General features: G+C 46.2%; 1 protein-coding gene across 4 annotated transcripts in view; it reads left to right on the top strand.

Moving 5' to 3' along the window:
- The window catches only part of LOC127585673 (uncharacterized), a 37,609-nt gene that overhangs the window by 3,529 nt on the left and 12,430 nt on the right, over positions 1-21,650 (top strand). For 2 of the 4 annotated variants that reach the window (XR_007958551.1, XM_052043325.1), the window contains exons 2-7: positions 9,566-9,717; positions 11,089-11,199; positions 12,488-12,522; positions 15,291-15,405; positions 15,770-16,064; positions 19,796-19,957. Coding sequence is in view for 3 of the 4 variants with exons in the window: in XM_052043325.1 (XP_051899285.1) it covers positions 9,566-9,717; positions 11,089-11,199; positions 12,488-12,522; positions 15,291-15,405; positions 15,770-16,064; positions 19,796-19,957 (870 nt within the window). In the remaining variant the exon portion in view is untranslated. Of the gene's footprint in view, positions 1-3,800; positions 3,908-9,565; positions 9,718-11,088; positions 11,200-12,487; positions 12,523-15,290; positions 15,406-15,769; positions 16,065-19,795; positions 19,958-21,650 lie in introns of those variants that run through there. The other 2 variants (XM_052043328.1, XM_052043326.1) reach the window with 2 other exon arrangements.

Below are 21,650 nucleotides of genomic sequence, written 5' to 3'. Positions count from 1 at the left end.
CTTCATGGATCTGAAGGGCCACACCTGACAAGGGGCTCTGTTCCCTCCGAATCCATCCAGTAAGAATGCATGGATATTTGTGGGAGGAATTACCAAAGGTTGGCCCATAGGTCCGTGGCCAGAGCTGACCAGTGCCCACCACTCACTCCCAGGATGAAAGTCCCCAGGGTTGGACTATGGAGTTCCTGGGATTTCTAGCACGTCCTGCCAGAAAATTATGGCTAGGTCCTAGGGAAAAGTCTGGAGACTGGGGACGTGTCCCTCTCATGGCAAGGAGTAGACAACATCTGCTGCCTGAAACAGGAACCCAGTCGCCCTCCTCAGCATAAGGATCATAAAATCTTTGCCATGGCCACATCCACCAACCTAGCCACATGATCCATCCCAACCAATCTTGTACTGTCCTGGGCCAGTCCATTCAGGGTCATATCCTATACTATCCAGGTGCAGGGCCTGATCCATCAATCCCAGAGGTCTTGGTCTTTCTGTCAACATTCTCCTCCTCTAGGACATGCTAGATAACAAATATATTTCTGGGCTGTGATCTGATTTTGACTTCAGTACTTTGGAGCAGTAGGTTTGGTTAAAGTTGATGACTCCCTTTATAGCGCCCACTTTGTTTGCACCAGGGATGTTCCCATATCTGCCATCTATATTCCATCTGCGTGCAGACACTGTTTGCCTTTGGAGAAACGGGTTGGTGAGTTTATATTGTTGAGACTCCAATCAGATCGGCTATGATCCTTGGAATGGCAGAGGAGGGTTAAGGGGTGAAATGACCTACCTGCTGTTCGTCCATATGTATGTGTGTTGGACTCTACATGGGCTAGGTATGGAGGTCATCTTCTCTGCTCCCACAGTTGGTGTGTTCTGCACGGTCACAGATCTCACTGACCTATGCAAGATGTATCTGTGCCAGCAAGTCTTTATTTTGTTCTGTCTTCTGCAAGGATCAACTATCTCACACTCTTGGTAGATTAGTGGCGGGTGGACTTGCTGCCAGAGGAGATGAGACTCTGGCAGCGAGTCCACCAGCCATTAATGGAGCATCATGATCTCTTTCTGGAGTTCTGCCTGCCAAAGAAGTATTGCGGTTATGTTTGTGCCTGGGTGTCCCTGGAGAGGGACCCGTGGTGTTTGCTGGCTTCCAGGACTGAGAACACTGCAGGGGCTGGAGTGTCTAGTCAAAGAAACGAAACCACACAAGATGGAGCCCTGGGGATAAGGGTAAAATTAATTTGGTATAGTGTTCCATATATACATTCCCATCAAATATTGCCAGAACAGGTAGTGCATGGTTGGATGCAGAGTAAAGTGCTCTGTCTTTCTCTGTTTCTTTCTGTCTGTTTCTGTTTCTCTGTGTTTTTCTCTCTCTGTTTTTCACTCTGTTTCTGTTTTTGTTTCTCTCTTTTTCTGTTTTCCTTTCTCTCTGTCTGTTTCTCTCTCTCCCTCTCTACTGTCTGATCAAACAGCTGCAAGATGGGTAGAGGTTGAGTTAGCTGGAGAACAAGTCACCAACAATACGTTAATGTAAACACCCATAACGATGCAGGCATTTCATTCTGAGGCCTTTTGCCTTCTGATTCCGATTTGTTCATCAGCTTGAGCTAAATAATTTCGACAACTTGCGGTGTATAAATGTATATTGAAGTTTCTGGGCAATGGTACAATGTTGTGTCAGTAGCACACCACCATTTCCTGCAGAATTAAATGCAATTGAAAAAAATCCCAAATGCCGTACTAAATTCCTTCTTATCCAGACGACGTTCCCGACCTAAACAAATCAACTCAGGATCCACTTGGCATTTGGTCCGCTATCTGGCGTTACTTCGCCACGCCTCCTGAAGACATCGGCAGGAGCTCGGCAATCGTCATGGTCTTGCGACTGCCATCCTGCATGGTCATGTGGATCTCAGTCTTGTCTCCAAACTGCCACAAGAGAGATAGAGAGGGTCAGCGAAAAGTAGTGTTGCATTCTCTGTCAAGCACTTGCATTCTCTATAGCAGGACTGTCACTATCCAATTCCCTCACTCAGGTGTAGGGAGCTGACCCCAGGCTTGGCTGGGGTGAGGAGAAGTTGCCTTCCTGGGGGTGGAGGGGTTTACCCCCTGTTGGGGGTGGAGGGTGACCCAGGGTGTCCCTGACCCATCACTGGCAGACCCAGAACAAAATTAGAGAATGCTGGAAGTGCTCAGTAGGTCAAGCAGCATCAAGTATGTAACAGTCAATAGAGGGGGGATCTGTGGATGTGGTATATTTAGATTTTCACAAGGCATATGACAAGGTGCCACATAAAAGGTTGGCGCACGATAGCTTATGGTAATGGCATGGATTGAAGATTGGTTATAGCTTAGAAAACAGAGTTGGAATTAACAGGTCTTTTTCAGACTGGGAAGATGTAACTAGAAGTGCTCCAAAGATCAGTTCTTGCCCTCAGTTGTTTATGATTTTATGCTAATGACCCGGAGAAAGGGGCGGATGTCAGGTATGCAAGTTTGCGAAGATCATTTGGGAGGTCATGTTGCAATGAGGATGTTTGGACTGTCCAACACGATATAGATAGGTTGAGTGAGTGAGTGTGAAGTCAGGCACTTTGGTAAGAGGAATCTGAAGGCAGACTGTGCTCTAACTGGAGAATGGTTGCGTGTGAGCGAGGTACAGAGGCATCTGTGTGTCCTTGTGCACGAATCACAAAGGGTTAGTGGGCCGATGCAGCCGGTGGTTGGAAAGGCAAGTGGCAGATTGGACCTTAGAACATAGAACAGTACAGCACAGTACGGGCCCTTCGGCCCACAATGTTGTGCCAACCTATATAAACCTACTCCATGATCAATCTAACCCTTCCCTCTTACACAGCCCATAACCCTCCATTTTTCTTACATCCATGTGCCTATCTAAGAGTCTCTTAAATGTCCCTTTTGTATCAGCCTCCTCCACAATCCCCAGCAGTGCGTTCCAGGCACCCACCACTCTCTGAAACCAAAACCTACCTCTGACATCTCCCCTTAACTTTCCTCTACTCACCTTAAACGGATGTCCTCTGGTATTGGCCATTGCCACCCTGGGGAAAAAGGTGCTGACTGTCCACACTATCTGTGCCTCTCATAATCTTGTACATCTCTATCAAGTCGCCTCCCATCCTCCATTGCTCCAAAGAGGAAAGCCCTAGCTCGCCAACCTTTCCTCATAAGACATGTTCTCTAATCCAGGCAGCATCCTTGTAAATCTCCTCTGGACCCTCTCTAAAGCTTCCACATCCTTCCTATAATGAGGCGACCAGAACTGAACACAATACTCTAAGTGTGGTCTGACCAGAGTTTTATAGAGCTTTATTGCAAGAGGGTTGGAATTAGAAATAATACAGTTGTGCAGGGTGTTGGTGAGGCCACACCCAGAGCACTGTGCACAACTCTGGTCCCCTTATTTAAGGAAGGATATACTAGCGTTTGAGTCAGTTCAAAAGAGATTCACTAGGAGAGGGTTTGTCCAATCACAAGCGGCTAAGAAATTAGGTCTATATTCATTGGAGTTTAAAAGAAGGAGGGGTGACCTTGCATCATCTAAAATCCTGAGGGGGTATGAGATGTTTCCACTAGTGGGAGAATCTTGAATGAGGAGACATAGTTACAAGATTAGAGGGTAGTTATTTATAGTTGAGGTGTGTAGGAACTTCCCTCAGGGCGGGGAGCGAATCTCTGGAATTCCTGGTCCCAGAGGGTTGTGGAGGCTGGACTATTGAGGGTATTTAAAGAGGAAATTATTGAAAGATCAGGGAATTGAGGGCGATGGGGAGCTGGCACAGAAGAGGAGATGCAGCCGGGGGAAGGTCAGCCATGGACATACTGAACGATGAGGCAGAGTGGCTGACTGGTCAAAGATAACACTTCAGGTGCAAGACCATTGTCGGTGGGTCTTTCTCCCTCTCTCCACAGATGCTGCCTGATCTGCTGAGTGTTTCCAGCATTTTCCATGTTTATTTCAGATTCCCAGCGTCTGCAGTTTATTGGTTTTCACTGGGATTCCGAGTTTTATACCGAGATTATCCAGCACATTAATGGAACCTGCCAATATATTCAAACTGTGGCCTTACCTCTCTCAGGACCTGCCGGCAACCACCACAGGGAGTGTAGTCCTTTTTATCGCTGCAAGGGAGCAGAATGTGGTCAGGATCTTGCTGTTAAAAGGCTGACTGTGTTAGTTTGTTTTCTGTGTGTGTGTGTGTATGTTGATTCCATGCCTTCTCTCTACTCGCACCACGCCCTGACTCCCAGCAAACATTCCTGTCACAGTATGCAGAATTCCCAAGGACTCTGATCCTCTTGCATTGAATTCCACTGGCTGTCCCATCCTGGTGCACAGAGTACCCTCTCCCCCCACTGCACCTCGCCTATCCTGGTGCATGGAGACCCCCCCCCAGTCCCCCTCTAAGCCAAACATTGCTCTGGGAGGCAGCACGTTCCAGACGGGAAAGCCGGAGAGTGGGGCAGTCTCCCCTGTCTCGATCGCCTGCTCCCTCCCTGTCTCTCCAAACCTCCCGCGGAGTCAGCACCCTGTGTATAAAGCACAGGAGTCTAATCTTCCTTCTGGAACCAGTGTTTGTTACTGCAGGAAGCTACAAGACTTGAAGATACCTTTATTAGTCACATGTACATCGAAACACACATCTTTTTGCGTAGAGTGTTCTGGGGGTAGCCCACAAGTGTCACCACACTTCTGGCGCCAACATATCATGCCCACAACTTCCTAACCTGTACGTCTTTGGAATGTGGGAGGAAGCCAGAGCGCCCGGAGGAAACCCACGCAGACACGGGGAGCACATACAAACTCCTTACAGACAGCGGCGGGAATTGAACCCGGGTCGCTGGTACTGTAATAGTGTTACGCTAACCACTACACTACCGTGCAGGTCCACATACAACTACAATATCACAGGATAGCAAACGCTGAGTTAGTACCTGCAGACCGCTAGCGACTTGAACTTGGTGCAGCCTTCGGAGACAGCTTTGTAAATGGCAACGCACTCGGCACATGCCGACAGACTCGGGCTGGAGTTCTCGATGCTGCAGCCTGGGGAGTGAGGACGAGGCAGGGGAATGTGTTAGAATTCTGCTTTGTGCCCCAGGATTTCCCCCCTCCCTCACCCACCGGGACCTTCCTTGGATTCTGCCCCTTCCTCACCCACGGGGACTGCTCCCCACTGAGGTTCAGCCCCTGGGAGGATGATCAGTGTCAGTTTTCTCGTGGGGTAACCGGCAGCCCGGTCTCCCAATGTTCATTCACAACCGCTCTCCCTCAGGAAGGGCTGGGGCCGGTACACCAGGGAGCAGGATCCCCAAATCATCCCCACCTTCACCCCTCCCATGGGACCTCCTGCCGGGAGCAAGCCACAGGGTTAGGCAAAGATGTTCCCCGTACTCACCACTCACCACTCACCAGTCATTGGGAATGAGCTCTATAACTAATGAAGGTTAGTGCCACACAGCCTGACCTTGCACACCTGTCACGCTGTTAAGCAGCAATAGACACGGACCTCTGTTCTGTTCCTCCTACAACCCCTGTGCATTTTCTTGCTAGGACCCTGCTCTTCCCTCCTCCCATTTATACCATGACTGTACGTCAGATGCACCAAATACTCATTGATTGCAAAGGGAGAGTCAAGGAGGGGTGAAAGAGACCAGAGGGGTGAAAGAGACCAGAGTGGTACAGGGCTGGAGGAAAGCATTGGGTGTAGAAATAAGAGCAGGTGTTCCACAATTCAATAAGATAATGGCTGATCCTTAACTCGTCCTCCCTGCACTATCCCCAAGTGCTTCAATTCCCAGTGCTCAAATATCAATCAGTCTCTGCTTTAGCAGGCAGTGGATACAACACAGGGCCATACAGGTTCTGTAACCCAAACAGTTCACAAGTCAGAAATAGGGCCGCAAACCGAGTGCCCACCGGGCAGAAGATGCCTTCAGTTCCGCAACAGCCGGCAAATCCACCCCCATCCTTCCCACTCGTCTCCCAGACACTTGTTCGTGTGTATGGGGTGTTCATAAGATGGGGAGGACCCGTATTGAGTTATTCAAGACAGAGATTTACAATCCATCTCAATCCCGTATGGTCAGGTCCTTATCCTGAGATTCCAGGTTCCAGACATTGCAGGTGGGGGAAACTGCCTCTCAGGATCTGCCCCAAAAGCCCTGTTAGAATTTTATTCACTTCAATAGACCATTCCCTGTTCTTCTAAACTCCAGAAGATATAAATCACTGGACTTAATCTACTAGTTAAACAACTCCCATGTCCCATGGTTCAACACAGTGAACATTTGCTGGCTCTCCCTAATGCTAGTAGGTAAGGAATCAAAACTGTACACTGTTCTCAAGGTATGGTTTTACGAAACTGACCCTAATGGGTCTATAATCTGTTTGCAGTCTCTTTGCAACCTTCACCCAACCTACCTACCCACCTGGTGAATTGTCTTGGCTCCATTACATTCAATCTCCTCTCCTGTCACTGGAGCTGGGTGCGCAGTGTGTGGGCTGTATTGAAGGTAAAGTGCTGGTCAGATTACTCACCTGTGAATGTCTTTCCATCCTCCGTCAGCAGAGCAACACCCACTGAACACTTGGTGTAAGGAGAATATGCACATCCCTTGGCCTCTTGGCTTTTCTTGATCAGTTTTTCTACCTCCTCTGATTTCTGGTCTGCGGGAGTACACATCTTGCTCTGTCTCACACACAAACGTCAGAGTCTTAGAAAGTGTTGATTTGGCCAAGGGAGCCCACTGCCACCATCGGGCTGGAGGCACAGAAGCCTGAAGTCCCACACCACCAGGTTCGGGAACAGCTACTTCCCTGCAACCATCAGGTTCTTGAACCGACCTGCACACCCCTAACCCTACCTCAGCAACAGAACACTACGGATCACCTCTTGCACTGCGGTGGACTTGTCTCTTTAGTGTTGTGTTTTGCACAGTCTTATTTCTTCACTGTCTTGTATACTTTAGGTGTAACTTATGTTCTGTGTGTTTTCTGAATCTATGTGTCTGTGATGCTGCTGCAAGTTTTTCACTGTACCCGTAACTCCCTGTACTTGTGCATATGACGATAAACTCGACTTGACTTGAGGATCTTAGAGTGACACTGCGGTTGTTGTGCTGGAAACAGCCGGCTTTACCTGTTTCTTATAATGTGGCTGCTTAACTGCTCTTTAAACAGGGCCCTCACCATCTTCATCAAGTAGGACCTGCACTGGGGGTGGCAGGAGAGGGGTGGGGAAGTGTTTGGTGGGGGTGGGGGGGTTGCTGCAATTTAGAGCCCACCTCCACCGCATCGCCGTCAGAAGAAAGAACCATATTGTGCGAGGGATCAGCACCATCCCAGACGCTAACTGTGACATCACAGAAGCTTTAGACCAGTGTCAGTCAAGCGAGAAAAAGGTCGGGTCTTGGGGTTCCCTGCATTGTTGGGGAGTGATGGGACACATTTGTCCATCAGTTATTGAGTATCATTAGACTATCACCTCCAGGGGAATCCAGATTTAGTTCTCCAACTCGCAGCCATTGATACTATCACACTTGAAATAAGATTGGCATTTGCTGCCAATATTTAACCATTAAAGTGTGGACCGTATGTGATTTTAGTTGAGTCACCCCTTTGAAGATTTTTCCAAATTCCACTTACAGTAAAGGTCCTGTTGAGTGATTCAAATCAAATCAGTGTTAACCTTTTCTGGGCCTGAGTCCAACTGACCCCAAGCAGTAGAACAATGATGATTTGGCTGTCAAGGCAACGGGTTCAATATGGAGAGGTTGACCATATAAGGAGGGCAAATAATTACGCGACAGAGGATGACTATATGTGGAGGCTGATGATGTATGACCACCAAATATGGCCATCCCCTCCATATATGAAGAGTATGCTTACAACTCCCACGAAGCAGTTGCTGATTGGACAGGAGCTGTGATGCCTTACCAATCACAATGCAGTCTTGATGAAGGTCTCAACCTAAAACTGTCCATTTCCCTCCACAGGTGCTGCCTGACCAGCTGAGTTCCTCCAACGTTTTGTTTGCTGCATTAATGGTCTTGTTCATCCACAGGGCTCTGTAATTTGGGAGAGACAAGCAATTTTAGGAGTACAAAATAAAATCACGAATATTCCTCTCTAATCTCGTTTAGTGGTCAGTACTGGTTCAGGATGTCACATCAGCTCTCGTTTATATTAAAGGAAAACAACTCCCCTGTTCCAGCTGATCTTTGCGGAGAAACAGGTCCGGTACTTGCCTGACTATCCCCACTGGTTTTTAGCCCGCACTCATTTTCTTGCACTCTGTGTTCTCTTGGAGGAGAGCCCTCCACAATATTTAACAGTTCAACCATATCCCATAATCTATTCATCTGAAATAATTCCTGCATCTTGGCACAATCCGATTCCTGAAACGGAATAACAAATGGTGCACCTTTTCCCGTCAGTTAAGACTGCCCTCTAATGGCACACGTTTTCCTCCAGCACTTTATAATGCAGGAGCCCAGAACTAGAGAGCTATTATCCACCACTTGCTGTACAAACAATGTACGGTTGTGATTGTGTGTTTTGATATCTGGTTTCAGCTGCCTTTAAGAGGCAGGAGATAGCAGCAGAGGGGGTCCAGAGAATATTCCCAGGATTGGAGAATGTTAGTTATGGGGTTAGGGTAGAGATCGATGAGTGATGTACTTGGGATTTATAATATTCTAAGAGAGCTGGCTAGAGTGATTTTGGGCCTTGAATTGTATTGAGGGACATAATTGTTTCAGTGGGGAATCAGATTTATTATCACTAACTTAAATGATGTGAAGTGATGTTGTTTTGCGGCAGCAGTACAGTGCAAAGACGTAAAATACCATGAAGTACAAAAATAAATAAAGAGTGCAAAAAGAAGGAATAACAAGGTCTTGTTCATGGACCTTTCAGAAATCTGATGGCGGAGGGGAAGAAGTTGTTCCTGAATCATTGAATGTGGGTCTTTGGGCTCCTGTACCTCCTCCCCGATGGTAGTAACAAGAGGGCATGTCCCAGATGGTAATGGATGCCGCCTTCTTGAGGCACCGCCTCTTGAAGATGTCCTCGATGGTGGGGAGTTAATAATTAGGGGATTACACTTAAAAATAGTAAGTCTTGCAGGCATACGAGGAGAGTGCTCAAAGAGTGTTAGAGCTCTGGAACTTAAGGCACTGGAGGCAGAAACCCTTGTCATGTTTACAACGGAGCCATGGGGCATTTGGATGAGTAGTGGGATGGGTGTGAGCTGCTCTTTTTTTATAACCAGTGTGACACAATGGGCTAAATGGCTTCCCCCTGTGACATTAATGTCTGTGATTCCATGTGTGGAGATAAAACCTGTGAGTCTGTATGTCACTTGTTCTTTATGAAAGTGACAGTCTGTAAGTATTCCAAATATATTGATTGGTGTGAATGGTTATAGAGTCACGGATCATACTGCACGCAAGCAGGCCCTTTAGCCCACCGTCAGTGCTGACCGTCAACTGCCTGTTTTTAACACTAACCCTACACTAATTCCACTTTATTCTTCTCCAGATTCTGCTACTCACCTACACCAGGGGCAACTCACAGCGGCCTCTCAGCTTTCCAACCTGCACGTCTTTGGGACGTGGGAGGAAACCGGAGCATCGGGAAGAAATCCACGGTTACTGGGAGAACGCGCAAACTCCACACAGACAGCACTGGAGGTGGGGATCGAACTTGGGTCATTGGAGCTGGGAGGCAGCAGCCCTACTCGCTGTGCCATTGTGCCATCCCTTTGTTGAGGGTGATGTCTGAGTCAGCCTCCCAACTGCTGGGCAACAGCTCATTTCTTTTCAGAAGGCCTAAGCCATACACTGCACACAGAGCAAGTGTGCATGTAAACCCTTCACACTTATCCTGCCTCTCCTCTTTGGAGCTTGTCGCTCACTCATCTTTGTCCTTGAGAATAAGCCACTGAATGCTCAGTTGCATCAGCTGGACTGGAATAAGAAGCCACTTCACAGCCCCTGATTCCACACTGAGGCAGTACCTCTGAATCCAATTTAATCTGTCACTAGGGGGAGAGAAAGAGAGAGCATTCAGCTCAGCTTCCTGCACAACTAACAATGAGATGATTGTTGCTGGGAACCAGTCACAAAAAGTGGGGCTGTCTATTCAGTCAGAGATTCACCAGTCAGGATGGCTTCAGAGTGAAACCCACCAGCTGGGGAGAGGGAGTGACCCACTGGTCAGAGGCTTCGGGGGAATTTACTGACGAGAAAGATCAAAGTCATATGTACAAGTACATGTATGCACAAGTGCAATGAAAAACACAGCGGCATCACAGGCACAGAACATAAGCAGCATTCACAAGAAAAACAAATTATACACAATTTTACAAGAAAGAACACAATCACAACAAAACAAAAGTCTATTGTAGTGCAAATTGATCATAGTGTTGCTCTACTGAGGTAGTGATTAGATTTGTGCAGGTTGGTTTAAGAACTGAATGGTTGAAGGGAAGTAGCTGTTCTTGAACCTGGTGGTGTGGGACTTCAGGCTTCTGTACCTCCTGCTGATTGGTAGTTGCAAGAAGATGGTGTGGGTTGGATGGTGGGAATCATTGATGACAGATGCTGCCTTCTTGAGGCAGCACCTCAAGTAGATACTACCGATAGTTGGGAGGTATGTGCCTATGATGTATTGGGCTGAGTCTACTACTCTCTGCAGCTTCAGTTGCGGCTTCTGCGCATTTGAATTGCCGTACCAGACCATGATGCAACCAGTCAGGATACTTTCAACAGTACATCTGTAGAAGATGTATAGAAAATCTGTATAGATGTAGCTAGCAGACATGAAATGATATACTGACTAGAGATGGATTCATTACAAATCCAAAGACTAGGTGGGTAGGGAGGCTTCAGAGAGAGCAATCCACTGATTGGAGAGAGGGGAATCTTATTTACAACTGGAGAGATCCATTGGACAGGGAAGAACCAGTAAGACACCCAATGGTAGATAGGTTAAATGAAAATGAAAGCCTTGTTGTTCTGTATGAGTTTAGGAGATTAACGTCGCCCATTTTATCCCAACAGGGGATCTCTCATACATGAAGATGGAGTGCCCACTCTGCGGCCATGAGTTTCCCATCACCTTAATTGATTACCATGCATGGCAGTGCAATGGACATAAAGTACCCAATGAAGGTAAGGATGAAAGGCAGTGAAACATGCAAACCACACAGTTACAGGACGCGATGGGTCCAAATAGTCTCTCTCTTAAGGTCAGACCATCTCCCTACAACCCTTTCCTTCCCAATCACAGTAGCCCACCCCAACCTTTCCCCCACTGCCCATCTGGGATCAGAGCAACCTCCCCTATCCATCCCTTTCTGGGATCAGAAACCCATCTTCACCCTTCCCATCCCAGAAACAGACCTACCCCATCCCTCCTCCCTGCATCAGACAACACTCCCTCCCCAAACTGTAAGAATATTGTTTTTCTATTCTTCCTGACAGGACCTTGCATCTTTCCACCTACCATCTTCTTGCCCATTCACTGTACCCGTCCACTCTCCTTTGCACTTTAGGTGCCCTCCTCACAACTGCGCTACTTGGCTTTGTGTCAGTAGCGGCCTCTACTGTCTTTGCATTGAGGTCGCCCTCCCTACCTGTTATTGGGATTGAGAGGGTGAAAGCCCACCTTATCTCTTGTTCCCCAGAATGAGAGGCTGTTCTTGCCCTACCCAGACCCCACCACCACCCTCTATGTCACTGGCATCAGAGGCACATCCACCATGTTGACTTACCAATTGCCAGTGGCAATATTCCTTCCAATACCAACATCGTGCACACAGCAAAACTACTCAGTAGTTTGTTGAACCTTGTTTTGCACCAAACGGCTCCTGATTGTGACTCAATAATGGAATAAATAGGAAATAATTGAATGATTAGTCTGTTCTTCTTAGAAGGTCCCTCGGGGTCAAGGATGACCTGTTCCCACTCTGTGGCTGATGAGTCCAATGTGGGACTCGCAGACTCTGCCATCGGTGAGGCAGAGGAAGCCTGACGGGGCAGGGGGTGGGGTGGGAGGGGTGGGATGGAGGGGGCTTGGGAGGTGGTGCACTCTGTCCACCATTTTATACTGGACGCTGTGTGCTCCCAACAAGCGGACATGAGGTTCTCAGTGCCATCCTGAAGGTCGTGGACCAGGGATTCCCAGGAGTCAGTCAGATGTTGCACTATTTTAAGGACACTTTGAGGATATCCTTGAGTCATTTCTTCCGTCCACCAGTGACGGGGCTCTGACTGCAGTGTCTGATTTGGGATGTCTGGCACACAAACGATGAATGATGAGGGCCTCACTGATGAGGCATTAACCTGGACAGGACACAGCTGTTGGTTTGCTCATCCTGTCAGTGTATTTGGAGGATTTTGTAGATGCAGGGTTGGTGGTAATTATGCTCCAATCATTGATTTTTGTTTTGTTTTTGAGGTGCATCAACCCAGGAAAAAGCAGCGTCAAGTGATGTAAGTTCATTTGATACACTTTCCTCCTTTGTTTTGTTAATGAGGCCTCTTGAAAATACAGGCTCTGGGGACTTGGAAGGTACCCCAAGGACCTCTTTATGCTGACAAATTCCACGGGGTGATGTGCCCATTCAATCAAACTTCACTTAACACACCTCTAATACAGTAAAGATGAACTCTTGATCTCTCCATTTACCTTGTCATGGCCCTTGCACCTTATTTGTTCACCCGCACTGCACTTTCCTTGCTGTGCTTCTAACTTCAACCTGATTAATGCTTGCAACTTACATTAAAAACTGAAGACTGGTTCTTGTTTGAATTAATGTCTGCTACCCACAATTTCAGAGAGTAGCCTGTACCCTTACTGGGTCAACAATAAAATGTCTAGGTAAATTGAATGTCAATTTGATTAGTCCAAGCTATGAGAATTTCACAGGATTACATAGGAAATATGGTTCCAAAACAGGCCATTCAGCCTGATCAGTCCATGCTGGCACTTATGCTCTACTCAAGCCTCCTCCTTGCTCTTAGCTAAATAAGATATCTTTATTAGTCACATGTACATTGAAACACACGATAAAATGCATCTTTTGTGTAGAGTGTTCTGGGGACAGCCCGCAAGTGTCGCCACGCTTCCGGCGCCAACGTAGCATGCCCACAACTTCCTAACCCGTACGTCTTTTGGAATGTGGGAGGAGCACCCGGAGGAAACCCACGCAGACACGGGGAGAACGTACAAGCTCCTTGCAGACAGCGGCCAGAATTGAACCTGGGTCGCTGGCGCTGTAATAGCGTTACGCTAATCACTACACTACCGTGCCTGCCTATCAGTGTCACCTCCTAATCTCTAATCTGTTCAACCACTCCCTGTGGGAGGGAGTTCCACAGTCACCCACTATTTCTTCGAAATTCCATATTGAATTTCTTTGTGGTTATCCTATAGCTTCTAGTTATGCTGTTTCCCATAAATGGAAACATTTGCTTGATTTCTACTTGAGTGAAACCTTTTGTAGTTGTAAAACCTTGAGTAAGTCCTCAGACTTCCTTTCTCTTGGATACAAGTGTAGCATAACTTAATTTTAATTCATTTCACTGAAAGTAAACTTGGTACTTGGGTTTTTCTTCTATATATTGACTTGCCAACCTGTGCTGCAACATTTAGTCATCAGAATATTTGTGCTCCAAGTTTGTAGCATTCACCTGGACTTCTGTCTTCTAAAAGGCACTACCTTGTACTTATCTGTGTTGTCCTTCATTTGCCAATTATTTGCACAATCAGTATTAAGTATTGACTAACCCTGACAGTTTGGCAAATTTAGATACAGTGTTTTTGATTCCAGAGTCTAAATTGTTAGTGTAAGTTGTGAAGAGCAATGGGGCCAGCATTGATTCTGGGTTGTTGAACACCTTCAGAACATTAGAACTCAAGAAAATAGGAGCAGTAGTAGGCCACTCGGCCCCTCAAGCCTGCGCCACCATTTAGTATGATCATGGATGATTTGCCCCATGACTCAACCATCTAGCCACCTTCATCCACTGTGAATAAGATAAGATTTCTTTATTAGTCACATGTACATCAAAACACACAGTGAAATGCTTCTTTTGTGTAGAGTGTTCTGGGGGACAGCCTGCAAGTGTCGCCACGCTTCCGGCGCCAACGTAGCATGCCCACAGCTTCCTAACCTGTACATCTTTGGAATGTGGGAGGAAACCGGAGCACCGGGAGGAAACCCACGCAGACACGGGGAGAACGTACAAACTCCCTACAGACAGCGGCAGGAGTTGAACCCGGGTCGCTGGCGCTGTAATACTGTTACGCTAACCACTACTCTACCAACCTTCCAACCTTTTACTCCTACCCTGCTCTCTATCCAACCAGCCAGCAATCCTTTCTCAGCACAACAAATAAAGCTGCCACTTCACAGCTCCAGTGACCCAGCTTCGATCGTGACCTCTTGGTGCTGTCTGTGTGGAGTTTGCACATTCTCCCTGTGTCTGCATGGGCTCTCCTGGGTGCTCCAGTTTCCTCCCACATCCCAAAGATGTGCAAATTGGCTACTCTAAATTGTCCTTAATGTGTAAATGAGTGGTAAATTCTGGGGGGGAGTTGATGGGAGTGTGGGGAGAATAAAACCAGGATTAGTGTAAATGGGTGCTTAATAGTCAAGCCAAAGGGCTTGTTTCTGTGCTGTACGATCCAGTGACTTTTCTGCTGTTTACCCTCAACTGTGATAAGATAAGATATCTTTATTAGTCATATGTACATTGAAACACACAGTGAAATACATCATTTTGCATAGTGTTCTGGGGGCAGCCAGTGCCAACATATTCCATACCCTGTGCATTCTGTTGTTTTTTCTCTCTGGTATTTGCTCAAAGAAATCAATTAAGTTTGGTCAAACAAGATCTTCATTTTTGAAATCCACATTGGATTTCTGATTTTTCACACACTATTGCCTTGACCTTTCCTTTTCAACTCTCAATTTCCCTCATTCCAAACCTTCTCCCCTCCCTCACAATCCACTGTCTGGTTTAAAGCACCACCGACTTACCACTCACATACGTGTCAGTAAAGTGGCTGCCGTACGTGAGCTGTCATGACTGAAACAATTCTAACCCAAATGATACTTCTGTGGTGGAGGCTTTCCCAGTGAATGCAAGTGACAGTAAAGTTGCCGGGTTTACTGTGCAGGCTGCTGAGGATTGCATCATGGGAAGAGTTTGTCTCCTGAAACATTATTTGAAGGTTAATGTTTCTTCTCTTTCAGCAAATCCAAGCTACTAATAATCAGCGGGCAGCCTGTACCCCCGACCTCTGGCACTCTGGTGAAGAAGGATCTGCTTTCTCATCAGAAACATCGGTAGTTCCATACTCTGGTACAGGTAACACCAGCAGCTGTTAGTTTTTCCCCTGATGTTCCATTGCCCAAGTCCCCCCTCCTGTCCTGAAGGTTCAGATAGTCACAAAGGAATAATTCAACAGGACTGCCCCTCACTGGGGTGCATATCTCCCACCGATAGTGGGTGTACATCTGTGCCAGCGCTGGGGCGCACGTCACCTGCTGACAGCGGGGCACGTTTCTCTGTCGACGGTGGGGCACATGTCCCAGCCAACGTTGAATCTCACTGGAGTGTGTGCTTCGTAGACCCCAAGGCTAATGGTTGCATTGATCCCAAGACTCGTAGGTGACCAAGATTGCCCAGTCCAAGCCATTAATGTTACTCTTATCTGTGTTTTTTAATTCAGAAAGGTCCCAGGAAGCAGAAGAGTGCCCCTTGTGCTTTTGTTCTTTCCCTGCTGATCTAATACTAGAACATGCAGCATTCTGCAATGGTCCCAGCTGCAGTGAGCCCTGGCGGCGAGGGATCTATGGATACACTGAGCCCCGGGAGCAAGGCATCTGCGGATACACTGAGCCCCGGGAGCGAGGGATCTGCGGATACACTGAGCCCCGGGAGAAAGCGATTCCTAGCTGCAGTCAAGATCAAGGCAGAGGTGTCCTGAGTGAGGTTACCAGCAACATCATGCAAGCATTTCATAGGTACAAATTGTTTATTCTTCCTTGCAGTTCCCAAACCATTTGCCACATCTGGCCTGCGATCTGCATCACACTCGTGCTGTTCCCTGTCTCTCTTCTGAAACAGTTTTAAGTCAAGTCGAGTTTATTTTCATATGCACAAGGACGGTGAGGTACAGGTACAATTTAAAATCTTGCTTATATCACAGGCATGTAGGTTCAGACAACATACAGAACATAAATTATACAAGATAGTGAAGACGAAAAAAAAGTGTGCAAAAACAAGACATTAGTGCAAGAAAACCATAATCAGAGACAAGTCCACGGCAGTGCAAGAGGTGGTCCGCAGTGTTCCGTTGCTGGGCTAGGGTTAGGGGTGTGCAGGTCGCTTCAAGAACCTGGTGGTTGTAGGAAAGTAGCTGTTCCTGGACCTGGTGGTGTGGAACTTCAGGCTTCTGTACTTCCTGCTTAACACTGGAGAGTCCCTGGGAGGGGGTTGGTATCTGGGGGGTGCACCCGAGAGTGGCTCAGTCTTTGCAGAGTGCTGCCCCGGGAGCATTATGAACCCACAGTTCCCAGGAGTACACATCCTCCAGAACCTGCCTCATCTTTTGACCTGATTGTAACCTCACTCTGCATTCCCAACTACCCTTAGTAACCTTTCACCCTTTGAATGGTAAAGAATCCATCTATCTCAGTCTTAAAAGTATTCCAAGGCTCTGCTTTCACAGCCCTTGAGGAAGAGAGATCCAAAGGCTCACATCAGTACACTGGGTGTCCTTGGGAATTCCTACAGTGATTCCCTGGTGTGTGTCTGTACTAGAAGGGGTTCCTGATGGTTTTCCAGTTTACGGGCTTCCCTAGGTGTGCTTCAGAATTTTTTCCTGGGATCCAGTGCAGTTTTTCTGGCACTTAGTGGGTTGGGAATGGATGATGGAGAGACATACAGATTGTTACAGAAAAAGTCACTTCAGGAAGTGGTGACCGGGTCACCGAGGAGAGTCCCAATATTCCCAGAATCAGAGAAAGTTTACAAAACAGAAGGAGGCCATTCGAGCCATCGTGTCTGGGCCAGTCCAAAAAGAGCCAAGCAACCTAATCCTGCCTTCTAGCACATCTCTCCCCCTCCACAGATCTCAGCTCTTCAAGTACACCCCAAGTTCTTTTTGGCAACAGGTTTCCAGTCAACCATCAACCATTACACTGAACCAACTTCGACAATATGCCCCTTTCCCTTGGATCACCTGAGCTTTTTTAACCAGGCAGCTGTGTGGGACTTCATTAAAAGCCTTGCTAAAATCTGTGTATACTACATCAAATACACCGCCCTGTGCACCCCTCTTTGTTTCCTGCTCAAACAAAATCAGTCATTTGTCAGACACATAACAAAGCCATGCTGACTAACCCTGATTAATCTTTGCCTTTCCAAATAAAGGTTAATTCTATTCTTTGGAATCTCATCCAGTAATTTTCCCAACACAAAGTTGAACAACTTGGCCAGTAATTGCTCAATTTGCCCCTTCCTGCCTTTCTAAAACAACGGCACAATGTTAGCAGTCCTCCAATCCTCTGGCAGTGCTCCTGCAGACAGGGAGGATTGAAAAATTGTAGCCAAAGTCTCTGCAAATCCACTCTCCCACTCCCCAGCCTCCACCAATTTGTTTCTGTTAAGAGCCGAGGATGTTTATCATATAAAACAGAAAAGGCTGGAAATACTCAACAGGTCAGGCAGCAGCTGTGGAAAGAGAAACAAGAATCGATGTCTCAGATTGGAGACCCTTCCTCAGAACTGTTGAAGGGTCTCTGACCTGAATCGTTAACTCTGTTCCTCTCACCACAGATGCTGCCTGACCTGCTAAGTATTTCTAGCATTTTCTGTTTTTATTTAAGGTTTCCAGAATCTGTGATTTTTTTCTTTTTGATTTTCATGAGATATATTTCATCCACAACGTATCCATTTTCACAGATGATAACCCCTTTAACATGTCCTTTTTAGTATGCTTATCCCATCTACTGTTTCACAATCTTGTGCCTTAACTACAGCATTATTGATAAATACAATCCCCATCTTTTGTGAAGACAGTTACAACATCCATCTCCTCACAGAGGTTACACTTTGGTTCCCAATAGGCCCTACTCTTCCCCATCTTCTTGCTTTTCATGTGCTTACAAATATCTTTGGATTTTCTTTGATTTTACTTTTTTTTAAACTCTGTCTTTGCCTCCTTTAATACCACTCGTACACTCTTTAGACCTTGCCTGCCGTATTAGTCTCTCAGTGTCCAATATAGTTTCTCTTTTTTGCATATCCTGCCCTCTGTAAACCTTGTCCTCCATGTTTCTCTGGATATAACAGTCCCACACTCTGCTCTGTAGGAATATTTACTCTGAGCTCCTTTATGCTTCTGCTTAAATACCTCTGATCATTTTGAGGCTAATTTAACTGCACAGCTGTTTCCAATCTCTTCTCTGTAGAAAAAAGTAGGCCTCACCCTAATTTAGGATCTTTTCTCCTATTTAATGTTTGTCCTGTTCCAAAACTGCGCTAAGATTAACTAAATTGTAGAGAAACAAAGGACTGCAGATGCTGGAATCTAGACGAAAAACACGATGACGCTGGAGGAACTCAGCAGGCCAGGCAGCATCCGTGGAGAAAAGCAGGCGGTCAACGTTTCGGGTCAGGGCCCTTCTTCAGGACTGAAGATAGGAAAAGGGGAAGCCTGATATATAGGAGGGAAAAGCAGAGCAGTGATAGGTGGACAAAAGAGGGGAGGCGGGGTGGGCATAAGGTGGTGGTATGTTGATGCAGATAAGAGATAGTGATGGGCAGGCGCTGGGGAGGAGGGGAGAGCAGATCCACCGGGGGATGGGGCAAAGGTAAGGAGAGAGAGGAACAAAAAAGGTAGAAAAAAAGAGATGGGCTGGGAAAGGGAAGAAGAGAAGAAGCGTGCTTTCCTACCGATTCTCCCTCCCCTGCCCTGCCTCATTCCCCAAAACTAAACATAAGATTTGCCCCACTTATGGGGCCTGCTGTAAACAAAGTTCTCCTGAATGCAGTCAGGGAATTCCATTGTCTTTACACTGGATCCCTGTTGGCCTCAGTAACTGAAATCTCCCACTATTAATGTCCTAGCAATTCTGCACTTGTCAAAGAACTGTAATAGATTTGTTATTCCATCACTCATGGAGTGTTTGGAAGGCTGTAGGTATAGAAATGCTTCTGTCAGTGTTTACAAGTGGGTCTAGTGGGGGGAAGGCTGGAGCACAGAGAATTTACAGGAGGCTTTCCCAATCTGACATATTGTCCACACCACCCACGCTCTTGAGGACTCCAACCTTCGACAGAACGTAAATGAAAATAAAAACAGAACTGCAGATGCTAGAAATCCAACTTGAAGGCAGAAAATGCTGGAAAACCTCAGCAGGTCAGGCAGCATCTTGGGAAAGAGAAACAGAGTTAACATTTTGGTGAGCTGAAATGTTAACTGTGTTTCGCTTCCCAGTGATGCTTGCTGCCTTAGTGTTTTCATGTGTCAACTAGTGAATTAAAGGCAGCTTAGTGCTTTAGACCCCATGAGAAGTGGACAAGTGACCCTCAGCCGGACTACCATCCACCTTCTGGGGTAAAAGGCAAGTGTTCAACCCATTGTCCTAGGCAGTTCATGAATCAGTAGTGTGACAGTGAAATTCATCGCGTGGAAAGAGCACATCTGGTTCCATAAATCATTGTAAATCCCCATCATTCTCCTTCTCAGCTACATCGATGGAAAAGACTCAGTGGTTCCGAGAGCAGCGACTTGTAGTGTGGAGTCCGGGAGCAGACGGGAAGAGAATGAAACTTCACAGAACGTACAAAAGGTGTTACAATATTTTAAGACAGTGGAGAAGCAGTTAGACAAGGATGCTGAATTTAATAAGTAAGTTAATGGACATCAGTAGTACAAAAGCATAGCCATTCCTTTTTGTTTCTTTTTGAACTTCCTTCACTGAGGTCACACCCAATGGTGTGCGCCTCCCTCCCAAGCCAAGAGTTCCAGGTAGGTTTATGGTGATGGGCAAAGGAAATAACATCCGGCATTTGCATTCTTTTTAGTCTGTGAGAGCAGCAACTCCTGTCATCAGGGCTCATTTTAAATTGAAAAATATTCAAAATTTGCAAACAGATGAACAAGCCAATTAATAATCCAAAAGCAAAAAAAAAACTGCAGTTGAATGAAATCTGAAATAAGAACAGAAAATATTAAAAATAGCGTATGTTAAAAGGCTGTCGACATGAAATGTTTTTGTTTCTCTCCCCACAGACGCTGCCTGGTGTTTCAAGCATTTTTACATCAAGCTAACAATTTAGAGGCCAGAAATCTGAAATAAGTCAGTGTTCTGTGACGTGTCCTCTGTGACATGACATTTATTTTTTCTGTCCTTCCTCTTCTAGTGTCGTCCCGAAATCAATTTTCCCCTTCTGTCCGCTATAAGTAACACAGTGCTACGAGGTCAATTCGAACAACTACCTTTATTAGCAGTGCACTGCTAGGAGAATTCTCTTCAGCACTCACTGAGAGTCGCTTCCTGAGTTCTCCCCACACAAAGGGCAGACAGACATTTATACAGGAATTGTCACGCACATCCCATGCAAACGGCGCCACGAGTTTCGGTCAAGCTATAGAGATCCCGAGACAGCTAACACACCTCTTGTCTTAGTATAATTGAGTTATAATCAAGGCTTTCAAAGGCAGGTATCACCCTTCATTGTTCAGACCAAGCCTTCACCTCCGATGTTAATTACACTCAGTATCGCCACCGTCTGACATATCGGACTGGTCCGTTACCCGAAACAAAGGCAGTTAACATACTTAACATTCCAACCTAACTAGTGGGTCAGCAGCTTGCTAGTCCTTGCTAAAGAAGTATAAATGCATATATATATATATATTTTTTTGTTTACCAGTTATAGGTATGGTTGCAATTCTTAACCCTTCACTTCCTCACTAGTACTTTAGGTTTAATTTGTCCCCACCTACCTGCCCCTCCTCAGACACTTTCAGTTACTCACCACCCTCTTTCATTTACGTTGTCTCATTCCCTCTCTCCCGGTCTCCCTCCTATCTCGTGTTTTCTTCCACCATTTTCTCTGCAGCATAGCTTATTTCCCACTTCTGCTGAAAGATCATTAATTCAAAATGTTAACCCTGTCTCTCACTCCACAGATCCTGCCTGGCTGGCTGAGTATTGACTGCATGTTCTGCATTTGGTTAAGCAAATAAATAACAATGTTTACATTTAAACATTTACAGAAAATGTAATTTTTCCAACTCTTTGAAGTCAAAACTCTTTATTTGTTAACAATGTATCACCGCTGAATCAGCATATGGAATCTCTGCCCCCTTGCCTTCTTGTGTCTGAATCTCTGGTAAAAAAAAACACTTTTATTTTACGTGCTGTGAAAGTTCAAGAGAAAGCCTCTTACCCTTGAATACAAATTGAATCAATTATTTAGCACTGTTGAAAAACCTTTCTCCGGCTTTTAAGTAGGACTATTTTTAAATAGCTTGCACAATGTGACTAAACTAAACAGAACAGCAGCTAAGTCAAATCTAGACATGTATCCTGTAT

Source organism: Pristis pectinata, chromosome 33, assembly GCF_009764475.1.
Source record: "Pristis pectinata isolate sPriPec2 chromosome 33, sPriPec2.1.pri, whole genome shotgun sequence".
In the NCBI taxonomy this organism is placed as follows: Eukaryota; Metazoa; Chordata; class Chondrichthyes; order Rhinopristiformes; family Pristidae; genus Pristis; species Pristis pectinata.
This window is presented reverse-complemented; position numbering and strand designations above follow the sequence as displayed.